The sequence below is a fragment of the Leopardus geoffroyi genome, chromosome C2 (assembly GCF_018350155.1).
Source record: "Leopardus geoffroyi isolate Oge1 chromosome C2, O.geoffroyi_Oge1_pat1.0, whole genome shotgun sequence".
Taxonomy (NCBI): Eukaryota; Metazoa; Chordata; class Mammalia; order Carnivora; family Felidae; genus Leopardus; species Leopardus geoffroyi.
The window spans coordinates 10,633,962-10,654,562 of NC_059333.1; the positions used below are offsets into that span (position 1 = coordinate 10,633,962).

General features: G+C 45.5%; 1 protein-coding gene across 7 annotated transcripts in view; it reads left to right on the top strand.

Moving 5' to 3' along the window:
* RUNX1 (RUNX family transcription factor 1) overlaps window positions 1–8,555 on the top strand; it is a 260,177-nt gene extending 251,622 nt beyond the window's left edge. For all 7 annotated transcript variants that reach the window (XM_045501443.1, XM_045501444.1, XM_045501440.1 and 4 more), the window contains one exon: window positions 4,002–8,555. In XM_045501443.1, the coding sequence (XP_045357399.1) occupies window positions 4,002–4,477 (476 nt within the window). In that variant the 3' untranslated portion in view covers window positions 4,478–8,555. The remainder of the gene's footprint in view (window positions 1–4,001) is intronic.
* Window positions 8,556–20,601: the final 12,046 nt, after the last annotated feature.

Here is a 20,601-nt window from a genome sequence, read left to right on the forward strand (position 1 = left end):
TTGACTTGGTCAGCACCCAAGATCCGCACCTTCTAGAGCCCTAGGAGACAGCTGCTCCAACTGACCAGGGTTCAGATGGGAGGGTGGCTTTTTTTTTTTTTTTTTTTTTTTTTTTTTTTTTTTTTTTAAGGAACGAGTAGCATGCCCTCCCAAGTCCCGTGTCGCTGTTACACTTCTGAATAACCAGGACTTCAGTTACCCAAGGAGTAAGGAAGGACGTCTTATGGCATGAGGGTGTGAAGTACACAAAACTCCCGTCCCATTTCAGCGCCCAAGACTGTCTTGGAGGGAGGGCCGGAGAGGATTCCAGATGAGCTTTCCCCCGGTGGCAGAGAAGGGCATGGGACGCTGCTCTTCAACTTGGCAGATCTCCCTCTGAGAATTCAAGCCTGGAGCACAGGCCTGCAACGTGTTGTCATATGCCTGGGGGCAGTGGGGGGTTGGGACACATAAAAGAAAAGTGGCTGCCAGTCTGCCGGCTTTGAGAACCTGACACGGCTCTCTGACTGCTTTTCCTTTTAATCCCGCCCCAGAGCTCTGAGATCTGCCCCTCTCCCCGCCCCCAGCCCCACCTGGACTTCCTTCTGCGAAGGGGGCCTTGCCCTCTGGTCTCCCCCTCTTTCCTTTGCAGACAGTCTCCACACCTTGTCTGAAAAGAGATGTCATCTGGAGGTTTTCCTTTATTTTTTTTTTTCTTAAAAAAAAAAAAAAAAATTAATGTTTAGCTGCCAACCTGGGCGACAGACAGCATGCATTAATCTGAGTCATGCAAAAGATCCTTTTAAGGCAGCCATTATCTGCTCAGGCTGTTTAATCCTTTGGGGGCAGTGGGAGGGGCCTGAGTGGGACAGCTTTCATCCATGTCAAGCTGCAGAACGAACACTTGAGCTGTCGCGGCAAATATTTAGCCCCATCGGTGGGGAAACATTTCCAACGAAGATACCTGAACCTCCTAATCCCTAGATTTCCTACTTCTTAGGAGCTCCCTGTGGATATTAGGGGTCGCCACCCTCACACGCTGTTGAATAAGGGGGCACCGGGCCAGCCGAAGGGACACATGAGCTACAGCCAGGTGGGGTGAACGGTGCATGGCTGTGGGGCTTGGTAGGAAATGTCAGACTGGACATAAAAATGGCAACAAATATTTGAATAGACCATTTGAATCGGAACGTAGCTAGAGGGCCGCAGCTCTTTCCCTATCAAAATGCGTGAGGAAAGATGGCTTGACCAAACAGATGGCCTCTGGTGGAGTGGCATTGGAAGAAGAATCACGGGCCGTACTGAAGATCTTTCAGATATCCTGCCCCCAAATGAAAGAGCTATTTTCCCCTGACAGCTGAGACCGTAACATCATTCCATTACTTACATCCGTGACCAACCGCGGACTCACTCGGGATTACGGTAACTTGGTACTATCACCAGGTTACCACGTAGTAGCTGGAACACACTGGCAGAACATGTCCAGACATCGCCATGAAACAGGGTGACCTTTCATTCATTTTTCCAGTGGATTCACCTTTGTGTCTCAGGGCAAATGGAGCAAGAGGCATAATGGGCAGAGTCATTAGCCTGTGTCCAGAGTTCTTGCATCAGATGCCAACAAATTGATTGCATTTGCCTAATGCTTCTCCCTCGACTATAGAAATCTCACTGGAAAAATGGAGTCAAGCTTCCTGTCACAGCTCTCCGTGTGAGCAAAAACAAGTGACACACAGCTTGCTCACAGACGGCCCCAGAAAGCGGGCAGGGACGAACGCTGTGGAATGAGGTGCGGCCTGGCTTCAGGACGAGCGAGAGCGTGGCCACGGAAGGGCAGCTCGAGAACCACTGTCAGTTCCCAGCGTTTTCCCTGCCCACATGTCTGACTCGCTTTGAAAAGATTAACAGCAGTGTTTGTTTGAAAGGCAGACTCCTGGTTTCCTCATTAGCAGAGAGATTGGCTGCAGACTTCGGTTGTTTCAATAAACTTTGATTACCTCTCTGATGAGGAGTATAGACCTCCTCATCACATTCACCCCAAATTTACAGAGGAGTTCATTCGAGAGAGGGAAGGAGGAGAAGGGAGAAGGGGAAGGCGGGGGGGGGGGGGGGGGGGGGGGGAGAGAGACAGGCAGAGAGAGGAGCACACTAGCTCTCCCTGCTGGAATAATAGGCTTGAAATATGAGGAAGTTGATCAACCCCGGATGCCTTCCAAAAACAGATTAATCCACCCTGGTAGCTTTCCTTTCAGAGCAAACTCTTGGCTCCGTTAAGTTGCTCTATGGGCCTGAACACAAAAGGACACAGGCTACATGCCATCCTGAGCTTGGAGTTATTTTATACGTTGGTTTCAGAACTTAACACATTTTAAAACGTTTCGTCCTTTTGGATTTGCTGATGTCACTTTCTGAAGAACAGAAATTACCCCAGGACACCATCCTGCATCTACAGTGGTGGTTCTCAGTGGGGGCGGGGGAGATGGTGGCTTTGCCCCCCTCACCCTACCCCCAGAACATTTGGCAGGGTCTACAGACATTGTTAGTTGTCGCCATGCGGGGTGTGGGGGCACCACTGACATTTGGTGGGCAGAGGCCAAGGACGCTGCCAAACATCCTACAATGCACAGGACAGCCCCCACAGCCCCAACAAATAACTATCTGGCCCCACATGTCAATAGTGCTACTGTTGAGAAACTGATCTACAGGACACAGGGAGCACTTCCTGGCATCCAGACCCCCTAGTAGTTCCCAAGGGCAGCCTGTGGTTGAGAAAAATGCAGAAGGATGCAGGGAAGGTCAAAGCCGGTTTCTGAAACCATAAATGCATGACCCTAACAAAATGAGTTTTATAGACAAAGCTTTGCCATTCCTGGTAAAACTTCAACGTGTGCAAAAATGGAGTATATACATCAAGGCCCTGCGGCCACTTGTGTTAACAAAGCAGTGAAGCACAGAACCAACGAAGCGAACCAGGTGAAACTGAGGCTGTATCTTTCTACCAATGTGGAACAAGTCTAAAGATAGACGTAGGGGAGAGAGCGGTAGTGATATTCACTGCCACTCATTCTCAAGTCATTAGTATGGCACGCATTAGAGCAAATCATAAGAAATTGCCAATTTTTAATTGTTTGAGGCCTACAGAAACAGCAGTTTCCTATGATTCAACCTAAATATTATGTATAATGTATTGTTATTATATATTACTATAACACAGTGTCATATTATGTAGGATATATTCTATTAATATTCATCTGCTCATGCATCCTTGACATTAGCATTGCATAATTTTATAAGTTACATCTTGTTATTATTATGTTCATATCACAGATTACACTTATATTAATATTGGCATATTAATATACTGATGATAGAGGGCTGGTCAACTTTTTAATGTAAAGGGCTAGACAGTAGGTATTTTACGCTTTCTGCCAACTTTTTAATGTAAAGGGCCAGATAGTAGGTATTTTTGCTTCCTGGGTCCCACGATCGGTCCGTGTCCCGACCACTCAACTTTGCGGCGGTGGCTCCACAGCAGCCCCGATAATACATCAAAGAATGAGCAAAGCTCCTTCCAACCAAATGGTCGGTGTGGCCACTGAAATTTGAATTTCACGGGACTTTCACGTCAGGAAATACTCTTCTTTTCACTTCTTTCAACCATGTAGAGAAGTAAGCTTGTGAGCCATGCGAAAATCGGTAGCAGCTGGAAGGCGGGCTTGTCAACCCGGATACACCGATATCCAATCATACGTATTGTATCTACCGTATTGGATGTTACATTACATCGTTTACAATAACGTGGTATCGCACACGAGCTCACGTTACGCGTTGTCTTATACAGCCGTCCACCCACCTGCCTGCCCACTAGCATGCTGGGTAGGCCCCGGGCTCCGGGGACAGCAGCATTGTGGGTAATCACGTGGGCGTGGCCGCGGGCGGGAGGGGCGTGGCCGTGGGCGGGAGGGGCGTGGCCTCCACCAGCGCCTGACGCTTCTCTTCTCCCCCCCCACCCCACCCCGCAGCGGCGCCCGACCTGACGGCCTTCGGCGACCCGCGCCAGTTCCCCGCGCTGCCCTCCATCTCAGACCCTCGCATGCACTACCCCGGCGCCTTCACCTATTCCCCGACGCCCGTCACGTCGGGCATCGGCATCGGCATGTCGGCCATGAGCTCGGCCACGCGCTACCACACGTACCTGCCGCCGCCCTACCCCGGCTCGTCGCAGGCGCAGGGCGGCCCCTTCCAGGCCAGCTCGCCCTCCTACCACCTGTACTACGGCGCCTCGGCCGGCTCCTACCAGTTCTCCATGGTGGGCGGCGAGCGCTCGCCGCCGCGCATCCTGCCGCCCTGCACCAACGCGTCCACGGGCTCGGCGCTGCTCAACCCCAGCCTCCCGAACCAGAGCGACGTGGTGGAGGCCGAGGGCAGCCACAGCAACTCGCCCACCAACATGGCGCCCGCCGCGCGCCTCGAGGAGGCCGTGTGGCGGCCCTACTGAGGCCCCAGCGGCGGCCGGCGGGAGGGGCGCCCGGCCCTGGCCCGGCCTTGGCCGCAGACGGCCGGCCCGCCTGGGCGGGGAGGCCGGGCCCGGGGCGGGAAGCGCGCCCCGCGCCGGGGGCCCTGGGATCTCGCCCCGCTCCGCGCCGCCCCCCGCCCCCCGGAAACGTGCGGAGCGCCGTCGTGTGGGCCCGTCTCCCCTTTTCCGAACCCGACCCGACCTCCCCCCCCCCGCACCCCCCCCCCCCGCGAGGGTGTCCGCTCCGCCACCACGCGGACGCGTCGTAAGGCAAACAGGAAGATTCCCAGAGGGAAACTGTGAATGCTTCTGATTTAGCGATGCTGTGAATAAAAGAAAGATTTTATACCCTTGACTTCACTTTTTAACCAAGTTGTCTATTCCAAAGAATGGAATTTTTGGTTTGGGGCGGGGAGGGGTGGGGGAATGCAGCTCCTCTTGTTTTGGTATCTAATTCATATTTTTAATTTTCTTTTCCAGCACCTTATAAATTGCAAAATGCGTATTTGCATTTGGGGTGGTATATATATATATATATATATATATATATATATATATATATATTTGAGCTTGCTTCTCTCTTGCTTTGACAATTGAAAGAAATATTCCTTTTTCTGTAAGTTTTATTTAACTTTTCTTTTGGACTTTCGTGTAGTTGTTCTTTTAGAGAAACAGCTACAGCTTTGGGTCATTTTCAACTACTGTATTCCCACAAGGAATCCCTAGATATTTATGTATCTTGATGTTTAGACACTTACTTATGTGTTGATACTTTTTTTTATTATTTAAATGTACTTATATTAAGAAGAAAAATATCAAGTACTACATTTTTGTTTTTGATAGTAGCCAAAGTTAAATGTGTCACATTGAAGAAGGCTGGAAAAAAAGGACAGGCATTGAGATGACCGGGTTATCTAAATATTGTTTACATTAAACTCCCTTTCATGTTAATCAAACGAGTTGGTAGCTAATGCAGCAATGTTTTTAATAGGCTTTTTAGATACTGAGGGCCACTCAAAGGATCTGAAGTATGGAATTTTCGGCCAAGCTCAACAGAGGGTCTCCTATCTGACTCCCTCCCTTGGAACAGAGAAGGTCAGATCTGGTTCCAGAGGGTTCAGGTAGATGCCAATGATTGCACCTCTGGAGAGGATTTATTTTCTGCCTAGCAGTTTGCTCCCTCCACGGGCTCTTGATGATTTCAGACATGCTTTATAACCGAACAAATCCAAAGTAAGCTGTGTGGCAGAGAAGTATCCACATGGGAAGCCAGTGAATGAATTTATGGGTTCCTTAACTGCTCCCTTCTGGGGTAGTAAGGAGATCGTCCGAATCCAGAGTTCAGATTTTTTAGCTCCAAGAAAATAGTCCTGTTTGATACAGTCCCTGTTCGTTGCTGCAGAACAAAACGTGTGGCTGTCCCCCAAGGCTGGGAGTGGAAGAAACTACCGACCGGGTGCCTTTGATGCCCACAGGTCTCCAGCCGAAGTTTCAGAGGGTGGGCCTAGAGGCAGACCTGAACAGGCCAGTCTCCCTGTGTGTGCCCAGGTGGAGTCGCATGCGAAAGCATTGTCCCGCCCGAGCCGGACTCCCGAGCCACGCTGCCCGTCCACCGCCCACCCTCGCGTTGCTTTCACCTACCTTGTGGGGTGTGTGTGTGCAGTTTTCTCCGTGCCTCAGCGGGACAGGAGAAATTCGCGCCACCGCTGCCCATGGCTACGATTCAAAAGTATCCAATGTCACTGTAAATTTTATGGCACTATTTTCATTGGAGAATTCGGTCAGAATGCAGTTGTTGTACAACTCCTAAATACTAACTGCTGATTTTGACATATGTGTGCTCAAAATGATCTGGTTGTTATTTAATGTACCTCTGACATTAGCTGAAATGATTTCAGGTCAACTCTGAAGAGTATTTGAAAGCAGGACTTCAGAACAGTGTTTGATTTTTATTTTATAAATTTAAGGATTCAAATTAGAAAGATCTTTGGCTGCAGGCAGCAAAACAGCTGGTCTTATTTAAAACAACTTGTTTTTGAGTTTTCTTATATATATATATATATTGATTATTTGTTTTACATAGATGCAGTAGCACTTTGGTAAGAAAGAGTAAAACAGTTTGTTTTGTCGGTCAGGTCATTCTTATCTAGAAAAGAGCTAAAACAGATCTTGGAGAAACTCAGAATATATTCATTTTCAGCTTAGACATAATCCTCTCTCCACAACTCAACTTGATGTTTGATTCTGTATCACATTTTTACAGCAAAATTACCCTTGAATGTCAGTAAATTTAAGTGTTGTGGTTTTTTTTTTTTTTTTTTTTTTTTATTTCTGAAAGGGACCTTCAGCCCATTTACCAAATCGAATTGAAGCATTCTTTTCAGCACATGTGACCGTATCTGACCTGACAAAATTTGGGGGGGAAATGAAGGAAAAAACAATTTCTATTTTTCACTTCAATTCCGGTACCTGAAGATATTCCAACTGAAAACCAGCCTAATGCCCAAGAGGGGGAATCAGAGGATCCTTCACATTGGATCTTTACTCTCAAAGGCATGTATGAGGAGGGCTTGTCACTTCGTTGTAGACCCACTGGTTTGGCCATTCGGAGTTTCACAGTCCCTTACCAGCAAATGTAGTACTTAACTGGTCCAAAAAAATTAAGTCAGACGTTACTTGTTCTGGAGATAGGCCTCACATCACACTTAATGCCTTTCCCCCTCCTGAGAAGTTGCTTTGGTTGCCTTCAGGTACATTAAGGTGTCCCTTTAAACGAGGAGACCCTTAAGCCAATAATGTCATAACTGGATGTATCTGGAAACATTGGTCCAAGAGAAGAAAGATTAAGCCATTTCTACTGCTCATTCGTGCCTTTATAATTTCAACATGAACATGCATTTTCATTCTTTTTGTTTTTCTCACTATATTTCTTTTATTACTTGTATTTCTTACATTACTTCTATTTCTTTCCTTCCCTGCGCCTGTAACATCTTCCTCTGTTTCGCTTCCCTTTCCTCCTCCGTTCTCCCGCTTTATTTGAGGAGACAGCACACACACCCCAACTCCGCACCAAATGTCCAGAACACGAGGAGCTGCCGTTCTCCTCCCTTTGCATAAAGGAACATGGTGAGTCAGCCTTTCTCCTGCCCATGGGTTTCTTCCAGCAGAACAGAGACCTTGCCAACCATTTTGGATCTGCCTGCTGTCCAAGTACAGCAACAGAAGCCTTCCTGGGCAAATTACAATCAGTGAGTTAATAGACAGCCTTTCTGCTGCCTCGGGTTTCTGTGCAGATAAACAGCAATGCTCTGATTAGAAAGGAAATGAATGGTTTCACTCAAATGTCCTGCAATTTATGCTTGCAGATTTCTGTCCTGAAATACCTGCTTCCTTAGGACATTCCGTCCTGGTGATTCTTGTTTTTGGTGGGTTTTGTTTTCTGGGGTATGACATATTTGGGGTCTTTTATACATGAAAAATCAGTTTAACGATAATCTCAGAAAACGTTTTTTACATCTGAACAAATGCCTTTTTGTTTACCTACAGGATACAATCGTTTGGGGTTTTTTTGTTTGTCTTTTTGGAGTTCCCCCCCCCCTCCTTTTAGCCAGATCAGTATTGATGAGGCTGATCAACTGGCATTTTTTTTTTTCCTTCCAGAAGAGTTGCATCAACAAAGTGTATTTATGTATGTAAATAGATTTTAAGCTTCATTATAAAATATTGTTAATACCTGTAATAACTTTTTTTCAATTTTTTTGTGTGTGTTTCTAAGGACTTTTTCTTATGTTTGCTAAATACTGTAGACAAAAAAAAATGCTTCTTTCTACTTTGTTTATTTTAGACTTAAAGATGAGCTACTTTTTATTCACTTTTGTAAAGAGCTAATAGCATGGTTCCAGTTTGTTTGTTTTTTTTAAGTTCACTTTTTGTTCTAGGGGAAATGAATGTGCAAAAAAAAAAAAGAAAAAGAAAAAAAAAAGAACTGTTGGTTATTTGTGCTATTCTGGATGTATAAAAATCAATGGAAAACAAAATAAACTTCCAAATTGAAACGGCAGTAAAACACCTCTATTGACAAAGTAACAATGGGAAACGCAGTCTTACTCCAACAGGCCCCACCCACCTAGTGTGTATTTGCACGGCGGTTACTGGATCTGTTCGCAAAGCCTCCTGGAAATGTGTGTGTGCTTTCTTTCTCCCCGGTACTGACGCGTTGCATCCTTCCCAAAAGGAAACTGTCAATCGCGAGTTTTAAACCAGATACGGTATGAGAGAACACCCCCACCAGCCCCTCTCCAAGGTGTTTCTAGACAGGGTAGGGCGGGGGGTGGCTCCCATCGTGCGTGGGCTCCTGTCCGAGTGGCCGCCTCCCCTCTGCCGGGAGCCTTCCCCGGGCCCAGCCTGTGCAGGGCGGCTGGCCTGCTGCTGCCCGGGGACCACGGGAGCCTTACTCTCTTTGTACCACAGTCTCTTCTGTAAATCCAATCTCCTCGCTTAGCGAATGGCAAATAAACAGTTTGGCAAGTACATACACCCTCATCACACTGGTTTTGTCTGTGTCGGAGATGGAGGGCGGGAAGCCAAAGGAAGGCCCCGCAGCACGCACAACACCTTCGGCAAGCTCTTCACGGGCGGGCTGGCCTTCGGGCTGGCGTCCGTGCCTTCTCCTCCCCGGGGGGCCAGCACACCCTGGCTTCTGAGGCCAGGAGCGCCGAGGCCAAGCCCAGGCCCCCCGGCGCAGCTTCTTTGGGCACGAAGGAGCAAGGAAGCACGCTCTCATGCCTATATAAAAGTAATAACTGATTTCAAAGAATTACGTGGGACCTGCAAACACAGAGTGGGAAAGGTGCGCCTACGTTCAAGAGGCCGGTCGCCGTCATCCGCCTCCATTTCTTGAAACCACACGAGTCAGCCCTGAGTAGCGGTGGTGAGTTGTTTCACGTTCTTCCCTCACCACCTACCGCGTGCAACGCTAGTATTTCAGTCTCACGACTCTGTGACCAAGTTACCTCCCAGCCACGGACCACCATCTAACACTCCTTCGCGGTTCTTGTCACTGCCTTGTCGTGGTCTTTGATGGCCCGCAGGGTGGTCATGAAGAATGTCAGGACACAAAGCAAGTGGGATCCGAAGAAATAATGGCCAATGAGCCGAGGCAGGAAATGGGTGGGAAGCTCAGGTTAGGCGTGTTCAGACAGGGGGCCTAGCGGAGCCGCTGAGCACGTCCTGGGGAGCCACACCGCCTGGGTCTGAGTTCCGGTTCTGTTTCACACTCGGAAACAGATTAAACTGTGGGCCCAGCCTCTCCCACCCGTAAGATAGAGATAACGATGCTAGAAGGTAGGAGATCTAAATTACTTAATACATGTGAAACATACTAAAACGTTGTCGGTATGTTGGGGCGCCTGGGTGGCTCAGTCGGTTAAGCGTCCGACTCGATTTCAGCTCAGGTCGTGATCTTAGGGGTTCGGCAGTTCAAGCCCCACATCCGGCTCCACGCTGATGGTGTGGACCCCGCTTGGGATTCTCTCTCTCTCCCTGTCTCTCTCTGCCCCTCCTTCCTTGCATGCTCTCTCTCTCACAAAATAAATAAACATTGAAAATAATACAATAATAAAAAGTGTTGGTACGTAATTTACGTGCTCAGTAAATGGAAATACGCAGAATAGTACTGCTCATTAGTAAAAACGTAAACAAGGGGCGCCTGGGTGGCGCAGTTGGTTAAGCGTCCGACTTCAGCCAGGTCACGATCTCGCGGTCCGTGAGTTCGAGCCCCGCGTCGGGCTCTGGGCTGATGGTTCAGAGCCTGGAGCCTGTTTCCGATTCTGTGTCTCCCTCTCTCTCTGCCCCTCCCCCGTTCATGCTCTGTCTCTCTCTGTCCCAAAAATAAATAAACGTTGAAAATAAATAAATAAATAAATAAACAGCCAAGTTTATAAAAAAAAAAAAAAAAAACGTAAACAAGATCAAATAAAAAGTTAAAATGCCTTCCACTTTTCCCAATCCATGCCTCGATGTTACTGCTAACTGGTCCATGTTTGCCATCGCAGACTTTTTCTGTACCCTTGATATACACCACATACTTTTTTTTAAATCTTTTTTTTTAATGTGTATTTATTTTTAGAAACAGAGAGGAAGGGAGAGTGCCAGCAGGGGAGGGACAGAGAGAGAGGGAGACACAGAATCTGAACGAAGCAAGCTCCAGGCTCCGAGCTGTCCGCACAGAGCCCGACGCGGGGCTCAAACCCACGAACCTGGAGATCATGACCTGAGCCGAAGTCGGACGCTTCACCGGCTGAGCCACCCGGGCGCCCCTACACACCACATATTTCATTTCATCCACGCAAAAAGGCATCCTACGATACATTACATTGCACAGCCTTTTCACTTGATATACAGTGTGTGTCCTTCGCACTTAGATCTCCTTCATTCTTTTTAGTGACGGCACCACAGAAAACGGGATGGTTGGACTGGTCAGTTTGCCCCTTCCTTCACTGATGGGCTGGAAGGTCCCCCCAGCGACTTGCTGCCACAACAGCTCTCTGCACGTGTCTTATGACCTCATGCTTGAATTTCTGTACATTTAAAGAAGAACTGCTGAAAAATAAGATAATAAAATAAAATATAAAATAAAAATAAAATAAAATAAAAAGGAACTGTGGGTTCCAAACGATTTTACATTTTGACAGATCCCTCCAGAATGCTCTTTCAAAAGAATTAGATTTCCGGGGTCAGGGCCACATGCTAGGTGGCAGAAAACAGAAACTTGCCAGGGAAATGCTCGATTACGGCGGTCGGGGGCAGGGTTTAAACAGGACCTTTGGGTCAGAGAGGTTTTGTACCTTCTGCAGCGCTTAAAGCATTCCAGGGGAGGAGTGAATTAAAACTAACAAATTACATGGACGTGCTCACTAAAGCCGGACTCTTACTAAAGCACTGCACACACACTAGCTTATTCCGTTCTTACAGGAGATCCTGTTGTTATCCCCATTTTGCAGACAAGGACACTGAAGTCCAGTGAGGTTAAGCAGTCCGCCCACGCTCCATGCCTGTCGGTGGAGGAGCAGGGATTTGGGCCCCAGAAGTCTGGTTCAGGACTCATCAGCTACACCGCTTTCTAGACTGAGGCTCTGAGCAACCCTGACATTCATCGATGACAAAAGAGTTGAGTAAACCCTCATGGGTGACTTTCCCTTCAAAGAGTGCCTACCTCTTGCCCATCTGAAAAGCAGAAGGGAGAAATGAGTACATGAGAGTTTCCAGAAAAAGGGGAGCCCAAGGGGCTTCCGAAGAAATCGTTCACACTTACTCCATCCTCCCCATCATGGAGAGGCTCCAAGTGAAAAGCGTCTTCCCTGCATGACTGAGTGTCTCGGGCAGACCCCATGAGATGTGGGCGAAAGCTTCGGCCGGAGCCCTCCACACCTCCATTCCGACCTTCATTCGCTTATTTATTTTTAAGAAACTTTATTTTTAAAGACGCTTTTAGATTTACAGAGAACGTGAGCAGACACTTCAGAGAGTTTCCATCTCCCCCGTCCCCCTGCCCCCTGCCACCAGCACACAATTTCCCCTGAGACTTAAACATCTTAAACGTCGGTATAGTGCCTTTGCAACAATTAATGAGCCACTCCCGATACGTGATTGTGAACTAGAGTCCGCAGCTTATTCAGATTTCCTTAGTTTGTTTTCACCTATGTCCTTTTTCTGTTCCAAGATTCCGCACATTTAATTGTCACGTCTCCTTAGGCTCCTCCTGGCTGTGACATTTTCTTAGGTTTCCCTTGTTTATGAGGATCTCGGTAATTCCAAAGAGTACCAGTCAGGTATATTGCGGGCTGCCCCACTATGAGAATTTCTCTGCCACTTTTTTTTCTCATGATGAGACGGGGGTTGTGGGTGTTGAGGAGGAAGATCACAGAAGTAACGTACTATTTTTTATCACATCTTATTAAGGATACATACAATCAACATGATCGATGCCTACTGGCATTGACCTTGATCAGCCGGTAGAAGTGTTTGTCACGTTCTCCTCTGTAAAGTTACCCTTCAATCCCCCCCTTTCCATACTGTACTCTTCGGAAAAAAGTCACCACACACAGGCCACACTTAAGAAATGAAGAATTGGGGCGCCTGGGTGACTCAGGTCACGATCTCACAGTTCATGAGTTCGAGCCCCACATTGGCATCTCTGTTGTTAGCACAGAGCCTGCTTCGGGTTCTCTGCCCCCACCCCACCCCCGCCCTGCACCTCCCCAACTCGTACTCTCTCTCTCAAAAATAAAGAAAAACATTAGAAAATAAAAACGAAATGAAGCCTTATTCTCTATCCCTTCAGGAGGCACGAGTCCTTGGCTGAGAGCAGTAGGACAGCACCATCTGTGGCCACGTGGCCCCTGGAGATCTGCTCCAGAGAAGACGACCAGCTCCCCTCCCGCTAAGTGTAGGAGCACCCGGTCTCTGCCCCCTCTAGCCTAGACAATCCAAAAGTTCAGGTTTCTAGAAGCTCCATGTTGCCCAGTCACTTTGGGCTCACTGTCTTTGTTCACAGCCAAGTTTTCCTCCACCCTTTCCTTCCAAATGATGTTGAGAGAGTCCTCACCAAAGTATTCCAATGTGGCTCAGGATGCCAAAAAGTTGCCTCTTTCTTCCTTTCCTTTTTCCTTCCTTCTTTTTTCTTTCCTTCAAATTCTCTTTCTTTCTTTCTTTCTTTCTTCTTTCTTTCTTTCTTTCTGTCTTTCTTTCTTTCTTTTAGGTTTGTGATCGTTGGTTGAACTTTATCTTACGACTTAACAAAATTTCCCATATCTTTGTTCAAAACCGGCACACTGTATGTCCATGATCCCCCCTTTCAGTGGGGTTTCAGAATCCTAGATCCCAGAATCCTAAGGTAACGCCAAAGTAAACAAATGCCCCCCCTCTCTTTGATGCATATATACCCTTCCCTCCCCTTAGGGTTTCTCAAGAGTAGCCTTGCCTCCTTCATGATACATTATAGGATTAAGTTCCCTGCTCATGTTTTCAAAGGGAAAGAAGGTGTCATGGAATGTGTTTACTACCGCAGAAGAGGGGTGTTCATTGTGTGCCAAATTTTAATATTGGTAATTACATTTTGCATACCTCAAATTCTCCCTCGTTTCCATTTCATTGATGCTGTTGTAAAGATTAATTAATGTTTTGAAAGTGTTTTGAAGATGAAAAGTCTTACGTGCATACAAAGTATGATTATTTGTTATTACAAATAGTTGTACGAGGCCATTTTCTTTCCTCGCCTTAGTGATTGTGGGAGAGTTTCTGCAGGCAATTAAAAGCTGCAGTGTCTTCCTTAAAAAATGGCTGCCTTCATCAAAAATCTTTTTTATGGCAGTGAACAACAGAGTCTTTCCCTCCTCCTGGGGGAGGAAGACTCTAAACAAATCAACAATAACATATTGTCTAGCAGATGGTATATTGGGGCGCCTCGGTGGCTCAGTCAGTTAAGCATCAGACTCTGATCTCAACTCAGGTCATGATCTGACGGTTCCCACATTGGGCTCTGTGTGCTGACAGTGCGAGCCTGCTTGGGATATTCTCTCTCTCTCTCTTTCTCTCTCAAAAATAAATAAATGAATCAACTTTAAAAAATGATGCTATATTAATTTCCAAAGATTGCTATAACACAATACCACAACTGGATGGCTTGAAACAAAAGAAATTTGTTGTCTTACAATTCTAGAAACCAGAAGTCCAAGATTAAGAGGCTGGCGAGGGTGATTCTATCAAACAGATGCAGCCTGGGAGCAAAGGACACAGTTCAATGAGTAGAGCACGACTGGATTTCAGGTCCCATTCACCTACTCAGCTGGGTGCTCCAGGTAGATTTTGTGCAGCACACAAAAGTAGAACGAACAGGGGCGCCTGGGTGGCGCAGTCGGTCAGGTGTCCGACTTCAGCCAGGTCACGATCTCGCGGTCCGTGAGTTCGAGCCCCGCGTCGGGCTCTGGGCTGACGGCTCAGAGCCTGGAGCCTGTTTCCGATTCTGTGTCTCCCTCTCTCTCTGCCCCTCCCCCGTTCATGCTCTGTCTCTCTCTGTCCCAAAAATAAATAAACGTTGAAAAAAAAAATTAAAAAAAAAAAAAAGTAGAACCAACAGGCTATGCTGAGGGATTAACTATGATGTGTGGGAGAAAAAGGAATTGAGAATACCTTCAAGGTTTTAGATCTGAGAAACTAGATGAATGAAGTGGGCATTCCCTGAAGTAGAAATCTGGGAAGGAGTGAGTTTGTCCAGAGACCCCCATCTCCTGGTGGGTCAGGAAAAGAGGAGGATGCATTACATGCTCTTCAAGATTCTTCCAACAATGAAGGATCCATCCAGGTGGCAACAGAAGCTATGGTAGATTTAAAAAGATGGGTCTCCCTTGCTTGTTAGGAATTCTGCTTGACAGCCATATACATGGCTTAATAAGCAAGCAGCATCCCATTTTCCCACAAGTATTCTGTGATCGAGATCTGACTCTTGGCAAAAGCAGGGGGATCCCTGAACTCCGCCCCCATCTCCGCAGCCATGTTCTCATTCTCTAATTCGGTGGGTGAGGAATTGTCGCTTCATTTGGCCTAACTGCCCACGGGGAGGGAAACCCACAGCAAGACTTAACTGTAGGCTTCACCTTCTCCCTATGCCAATCAGTTAGCCCCCAAGGATGGAGAAAGGATTTCATTAAGTCCGTGTGTGCCTTGATTTGGATTGTCAAACAGAATGACCCGCGCATTGAAACCTGCAAAAACGACAGATTCCTATAGCTGAAGTACTTTCCTTCCATCCCTGAGTTTTAGGAAGCCAAAACCTGCCAGTTGCCTACCCCAATATCTATTTTCCTCGGTAATAGATTCCCTTGGTCACATGACTGCCTGGAGGAAAGACTGCACCTCCCTTACAGCTTGGCCTCCCATGTGACAAATTTCTGGCCAATGTTATCTAAATGGAGGCAGCTTCCAGAAAACTCCTTAATGAAGAGTGGGTGTGCATATGTTGCCCCCACTTATCCATCTCTTCCCTAACCTGGCTGCCTAGAATAAGGAGGTGATGGTCCGTGGAAGAGAGCTACACCCCAATGGGTGGATGCCATTAAGAGTTTGGTCCAATGTCTTTGTCCCCATCCCACTGGAACTGCCTATGTCTGGATGCATCCACATGAAAGAAAACTAAACATTTACCTCTCACTTAGGCCACCTATATGTGGGGTTTTCTGTCCCTGCAGACAAACTTAATCTTAAGTGCCATACACACATAAATGACCACCTCGGGCAGAAACACTGACTGGGGGAAGAACTGCTTTCTTGCTTTCTCCTCTCCCAAACTCTGATTCCTTCCAGTTTATTAAGGGCCTTTCCGGGTGTTCGGGGACTGTAGAGAAAGGAGGAAGTGAGAGGAGGTAGCAGGGTTGCTCCAGAATCTACCAGGATGAACAGCCCCGTGGCTCCACTGCGAGTTCATCTCTTAACTCTGCCCTAATGTTTGTAACGACCCAAATGTGCTTAGCTCAGGTTGCCAAAAACCACTTTGCCTGTGATCCACTTGCCTGATGGTCAAGTTTCCTTAAAATTCAATCCAGCTTCAGAGTTTTTGCCTTTCTTCCATGTCCCATCCTCGTCTGCCATCTTGTCTTTCTAACTGTTGAATATGGTCTGAGGGCATTTCTGCCATTTTTTTTAAAAAAGGCTTTGATAAGGAACCATCAGATTTACAGTGTTTTATGGATAATGTGGTGGTTTTTTTTTTTTCAATTTGGGTGCCCTTGTTCTCATTGTAAATAAACAAAGGACGTTTTAGCCAGGTTTTTTGAAGATCCTTTTCTCAAATTTTGACCATTTTTTAAAATTTAATTTTGTTTAGCTATGTTTATTTGTATTTTATTTCACATTAAATGCTCCCAAACAGATGAAAAACCTTCACAAAGGTGAATTTTGAACAGAACTGGCCATTGGATGGCCAGTCACGGGCTGGTTTTCCATAAATTGGTTTTGAGTGATATGATCTCCTCCCTACACATAGGCGTTTCCAGAATCTAGTCTCCTTATACCTAATCCAAGGACTTGAAATTCCCAACCCTCAGCTGCCACACGTGTGAGGTACAAATAAAAGTATCCGTTTCAATCTAACTAGTATTAATAATGAATATGTTTGGCAAAAAATTAAAAGGAAGACAACAGAAAATGTCGGAGAGAATGAGTAACAATGAAAACTCTCTTACTTTGCAGGTGGGAGTATAAATTGGCATCGCCACTGTGGGAAACAATTTGACATTACCCTCACAGAACTGAACACATGCCTCACCCTCAGTCCCAGAATGTCCACTGCCAGAAAAATACCTGACAGACTCCTCCTATGCACCAAAAGATGCGTTCCACTGCTTAAAGTGGCACTAATTGTACTAGCAAGAACTAGAAACAACTCGAATGTCCACGATAGAAGATGGATAAATAGGCTGTGTTATATTCTTACAATGGAAGAGTATACCGAGATGAAAATGAATGGACTACCATTACATGAATGAATGAACTACCATTACATGATGAATGGACTACCATTACATGAATGAATGAACTACCATTACATGAATGAATGGACTACCATTACATGAATGAATGGACTACCATTACATGTAGCAAAATGAGTCACGGGGCTAAAAAATCAGAAGAATGTACAGGGTGCAATTCTATTTATATAAAGCTCAAAAGTGAGCAAAATATTTTAAGGGGTGCATACACAGGTGTTCTGAGAAAATTAGGGGAATTATTAACACAAAATTCAGGATACTTGGTTACACTAGGTAGGTGATCAGAGATTCTGGGATATCATATTATTTCTTAGCTTAGGTGGTGAATATATGCATCTTTATCTAATCATATAGAGAGAACTTGGTTCAGTTAAACTGCTAATGAGCTCAAAACTCAACGTTAGATCAACCGCTCTTGTCCAAGGCCCCTTTGGAATCCCATGAGTCAACCTATCATGTGACAAATACATACCCATGGTCACCATAGGAATCAGGTAAAGGAGTAAATGGCTGCTGTTGGAACCACAGCTCAGATCCCCCCATTCCAGTGCCTGTGAGTCTTTTTTTCTTTTTTTTTTTTTTTACTTTTTTTTTTTTTAATTTATTCATTTTTGAGAGACAGAGTGCAAGCAGGGGTGGGGCAGAGAGAGAGGGAAACACAGAATCCGAAGCAGGCTCCAGGCTCCGAGCTGTCAGCACAGAGCCCGACGTGGGGCTCGAACTCACGAACCGTGAGATCATGACCTGAGCCAAAGTCAGATGCTTAACTGACTGAGCTGCCCAGGCACCCCCTCCCCACAATGCCTGTCATTCTTTATATCCAGATCATTTGGGTCAGAGGAAGAAAAAACGCCAACATGCTAATAGGACTGAAAGTATCCACGGGGGGAAATCGCATATTTATTCGACTTCCTTTGGATGGTTCTTAACAGCAACCATCCTCAAAGCCCTGATGATGCCCCTGAAGTTATTTATAAACCCTCGCTAGTTGCTCCACAAAACAGAGGAAATAGCCATGTTGTCCACAAATTAACTCTTCACATGTGGTTAATGATTTCAACACCAAGGAGGGGGATACGTGCATGTGGGTGGCACCGAGGGGTAGGCAATAGTAAACGTAAAAGAAGGGGACAATAACCACAAATTTAATTCAGAAACAAAACAGTCTTTCTTTTGGTTTCAATTGTCTCTTTCTGTCTCCATGAATACCTCATGTCTATGTAATGATTGGTTCAAGCCTCACTTAAAACACAAGCCCTTAACAAGATCCCAGCTCATTGGTTAGCAAGGAGGGAAGAAAGGTTGCTTCGTGCTGTAAAAAGTTTGATGTAATTGCCCCTCTCCCTGGTCTCTTTGTCTAAACCACTAACTCCTGCAGTACTGAGACTCTGCTTGGAGTTTCCTCCAATATTTGAACACATAAATATAGGTCTGCAAGTACACTGCCCCTGTTTATGAGCCTTTTAAAGATCAAAGAGTCGTTTTCAGCTGTTGGGCTTGTCACTCCGAAACATACTGTACCTTACCATTTAACGGGTAGTCCTTTCAGAACAGCCCAGGAGACTCTTCCCATCTTTTCTTAACAATGAGTCCTACAGTTTGTGTAAAGAGATGCCCTTAATAGAGGGTTTGATTCTGTCCCCAACATATTAAAAAGGTCAGTGCCTCCCATTTAATGGAGCTGAATTTTAAAGGATGCAGGTCTAAGCTTCCATATGTCTCGATGTGAAGATGCCAAAACTGTGCTTCAAAATCAAATGGTCAGATTGACAAAAGAGAATTTCACAGGGTAGGAAAAAAGTTAAGAACTCACCGGGCACTGTTTCTCTAGGTAGTGCCTACACTTAAAGAATGGCTCCAAAGTCGTGAACATCCTGGAGCCCAGGTCACGTTGCTTAACAGTCATTGTCCCTACATGTGTATCTTGTGTTTTCTTGGCAATCCTTCAATTTCCACTGAGTTCAAATGTGAACTTTGGGACAACTTACGTATTTCTTACATAGACTAAGATAGAACAAATAAGAGCAAGAATAAAATGGGAGGGTAAAGAAATTAAAAACCAGAAAGTGAGTTTAAATTGATACATTTTCTGAAATCATAAACATACTTTAGGTCTTCAAAGACCTGATTCTCAGAAGTATAGTAGGCTGCCTGGCTTGAAGTTAAGAAGAGTTGTGCATTTGGTATGTGAGAAGTAGATTTTGAAAGATTCCTGCCTCCAATCATGGTGGGAGTAGCATGTTGCAGATTAACACTCCCATAGGGAACAACTAACAAAACGTCAGTGTGTGTGTGTGTGTGTGTGTGTGTGTGTGTGTGTGTGTTTGAAGACATCAAACCAAGGTAAACAGGGACCTAAGGGGTCAATATCCTAGAAAGCAAGGGAAGTAGAAAAGAAGTGAGAAGTGATATGAGTCTGACATTTGGCATTACTTTTGCTTTTCCCTTCCAGGCATTTTCTGTTTCTCAAGCCTGCTAAAAAACTAAAAAAAAATTTTTTTTTGGTTAGGCTTCAAGGTACAGGGACAAAAATTAAGTTCAGGGCCCTTTAAGAAAGAGACACGAGAGAGGCGCTGATAAATTACCCAGGCTTTCCATTGAAATGCTCCAAGAGCTATACCTGGGAGTGCAGCTTCACAAATACTGAAACACAGACTCTAATCACCTCAATATCTGCATAGATTTAGTTACTTTAAATCCAAATGCTCTCCAAAGCGTAACAGATGCTCAAATTATCTGAACAATTTTTATACACAATGTTAGCTATTCAACTAGAAATTACTTGACACACCAAAAGACATGAACAAATAACTGAAAATCAAGAGAAATCACAGATAGTTGTCACAGAAATCATAGGAGTTGTCAGATACGGACTTCAAAATATATGCAACCAATAAATGCAAGAAAGTTAGATGGCTATATGTAGACAATTCAAAACTATTAAAAAAAAAAGTGGACCTTCTATAACTGAAAAGTACTTGAATTGAAATTAAGAACTTAACCAATGAATTCAATAGTAAATGGAGAGAGGGCTGAAGAGAAGATTCATGAACTAGAAGACGGGTCAAAAGAAATAGCCAGACTTGGGGCGCCTGGGTGGCTCAGTCGGTTAAGTGTATGACCTTGACTCAGGTCATGATTTCACGTCTCATGGGTTTGAACCTCACATCGGGCTCTGTGCTGACAGCTCAGAGCCTGGAACCTGCTTGGGATTCTGTGTCTCCCTCTATCTCTGGCTCTCCCTCCCCCCCTCCCACCTCTCTCTCTCTCAAAAATAAACATTAAAAAGAAAAAAAAAGAAATCACCAGACTGAAATACAGAGTTAAAAATAAAAAAGCAGAACATACAGAACAGAGCATAGGACACATAGGTACATGGTGAAAGGTCTGATATACATGTAATCACAATTCCAGGAGAAGAAAAAGAGAGTAGGTAAGAAAAATATTCAAAGAGATGACAATAAATTTCCACAACTAATGGCATCAAGTCACAGATTTAAAAGTGTTTTTAAAAACACCAAGCAGTTTAAATACTGAGAAAACTACACCTAAGTACTTCATAGT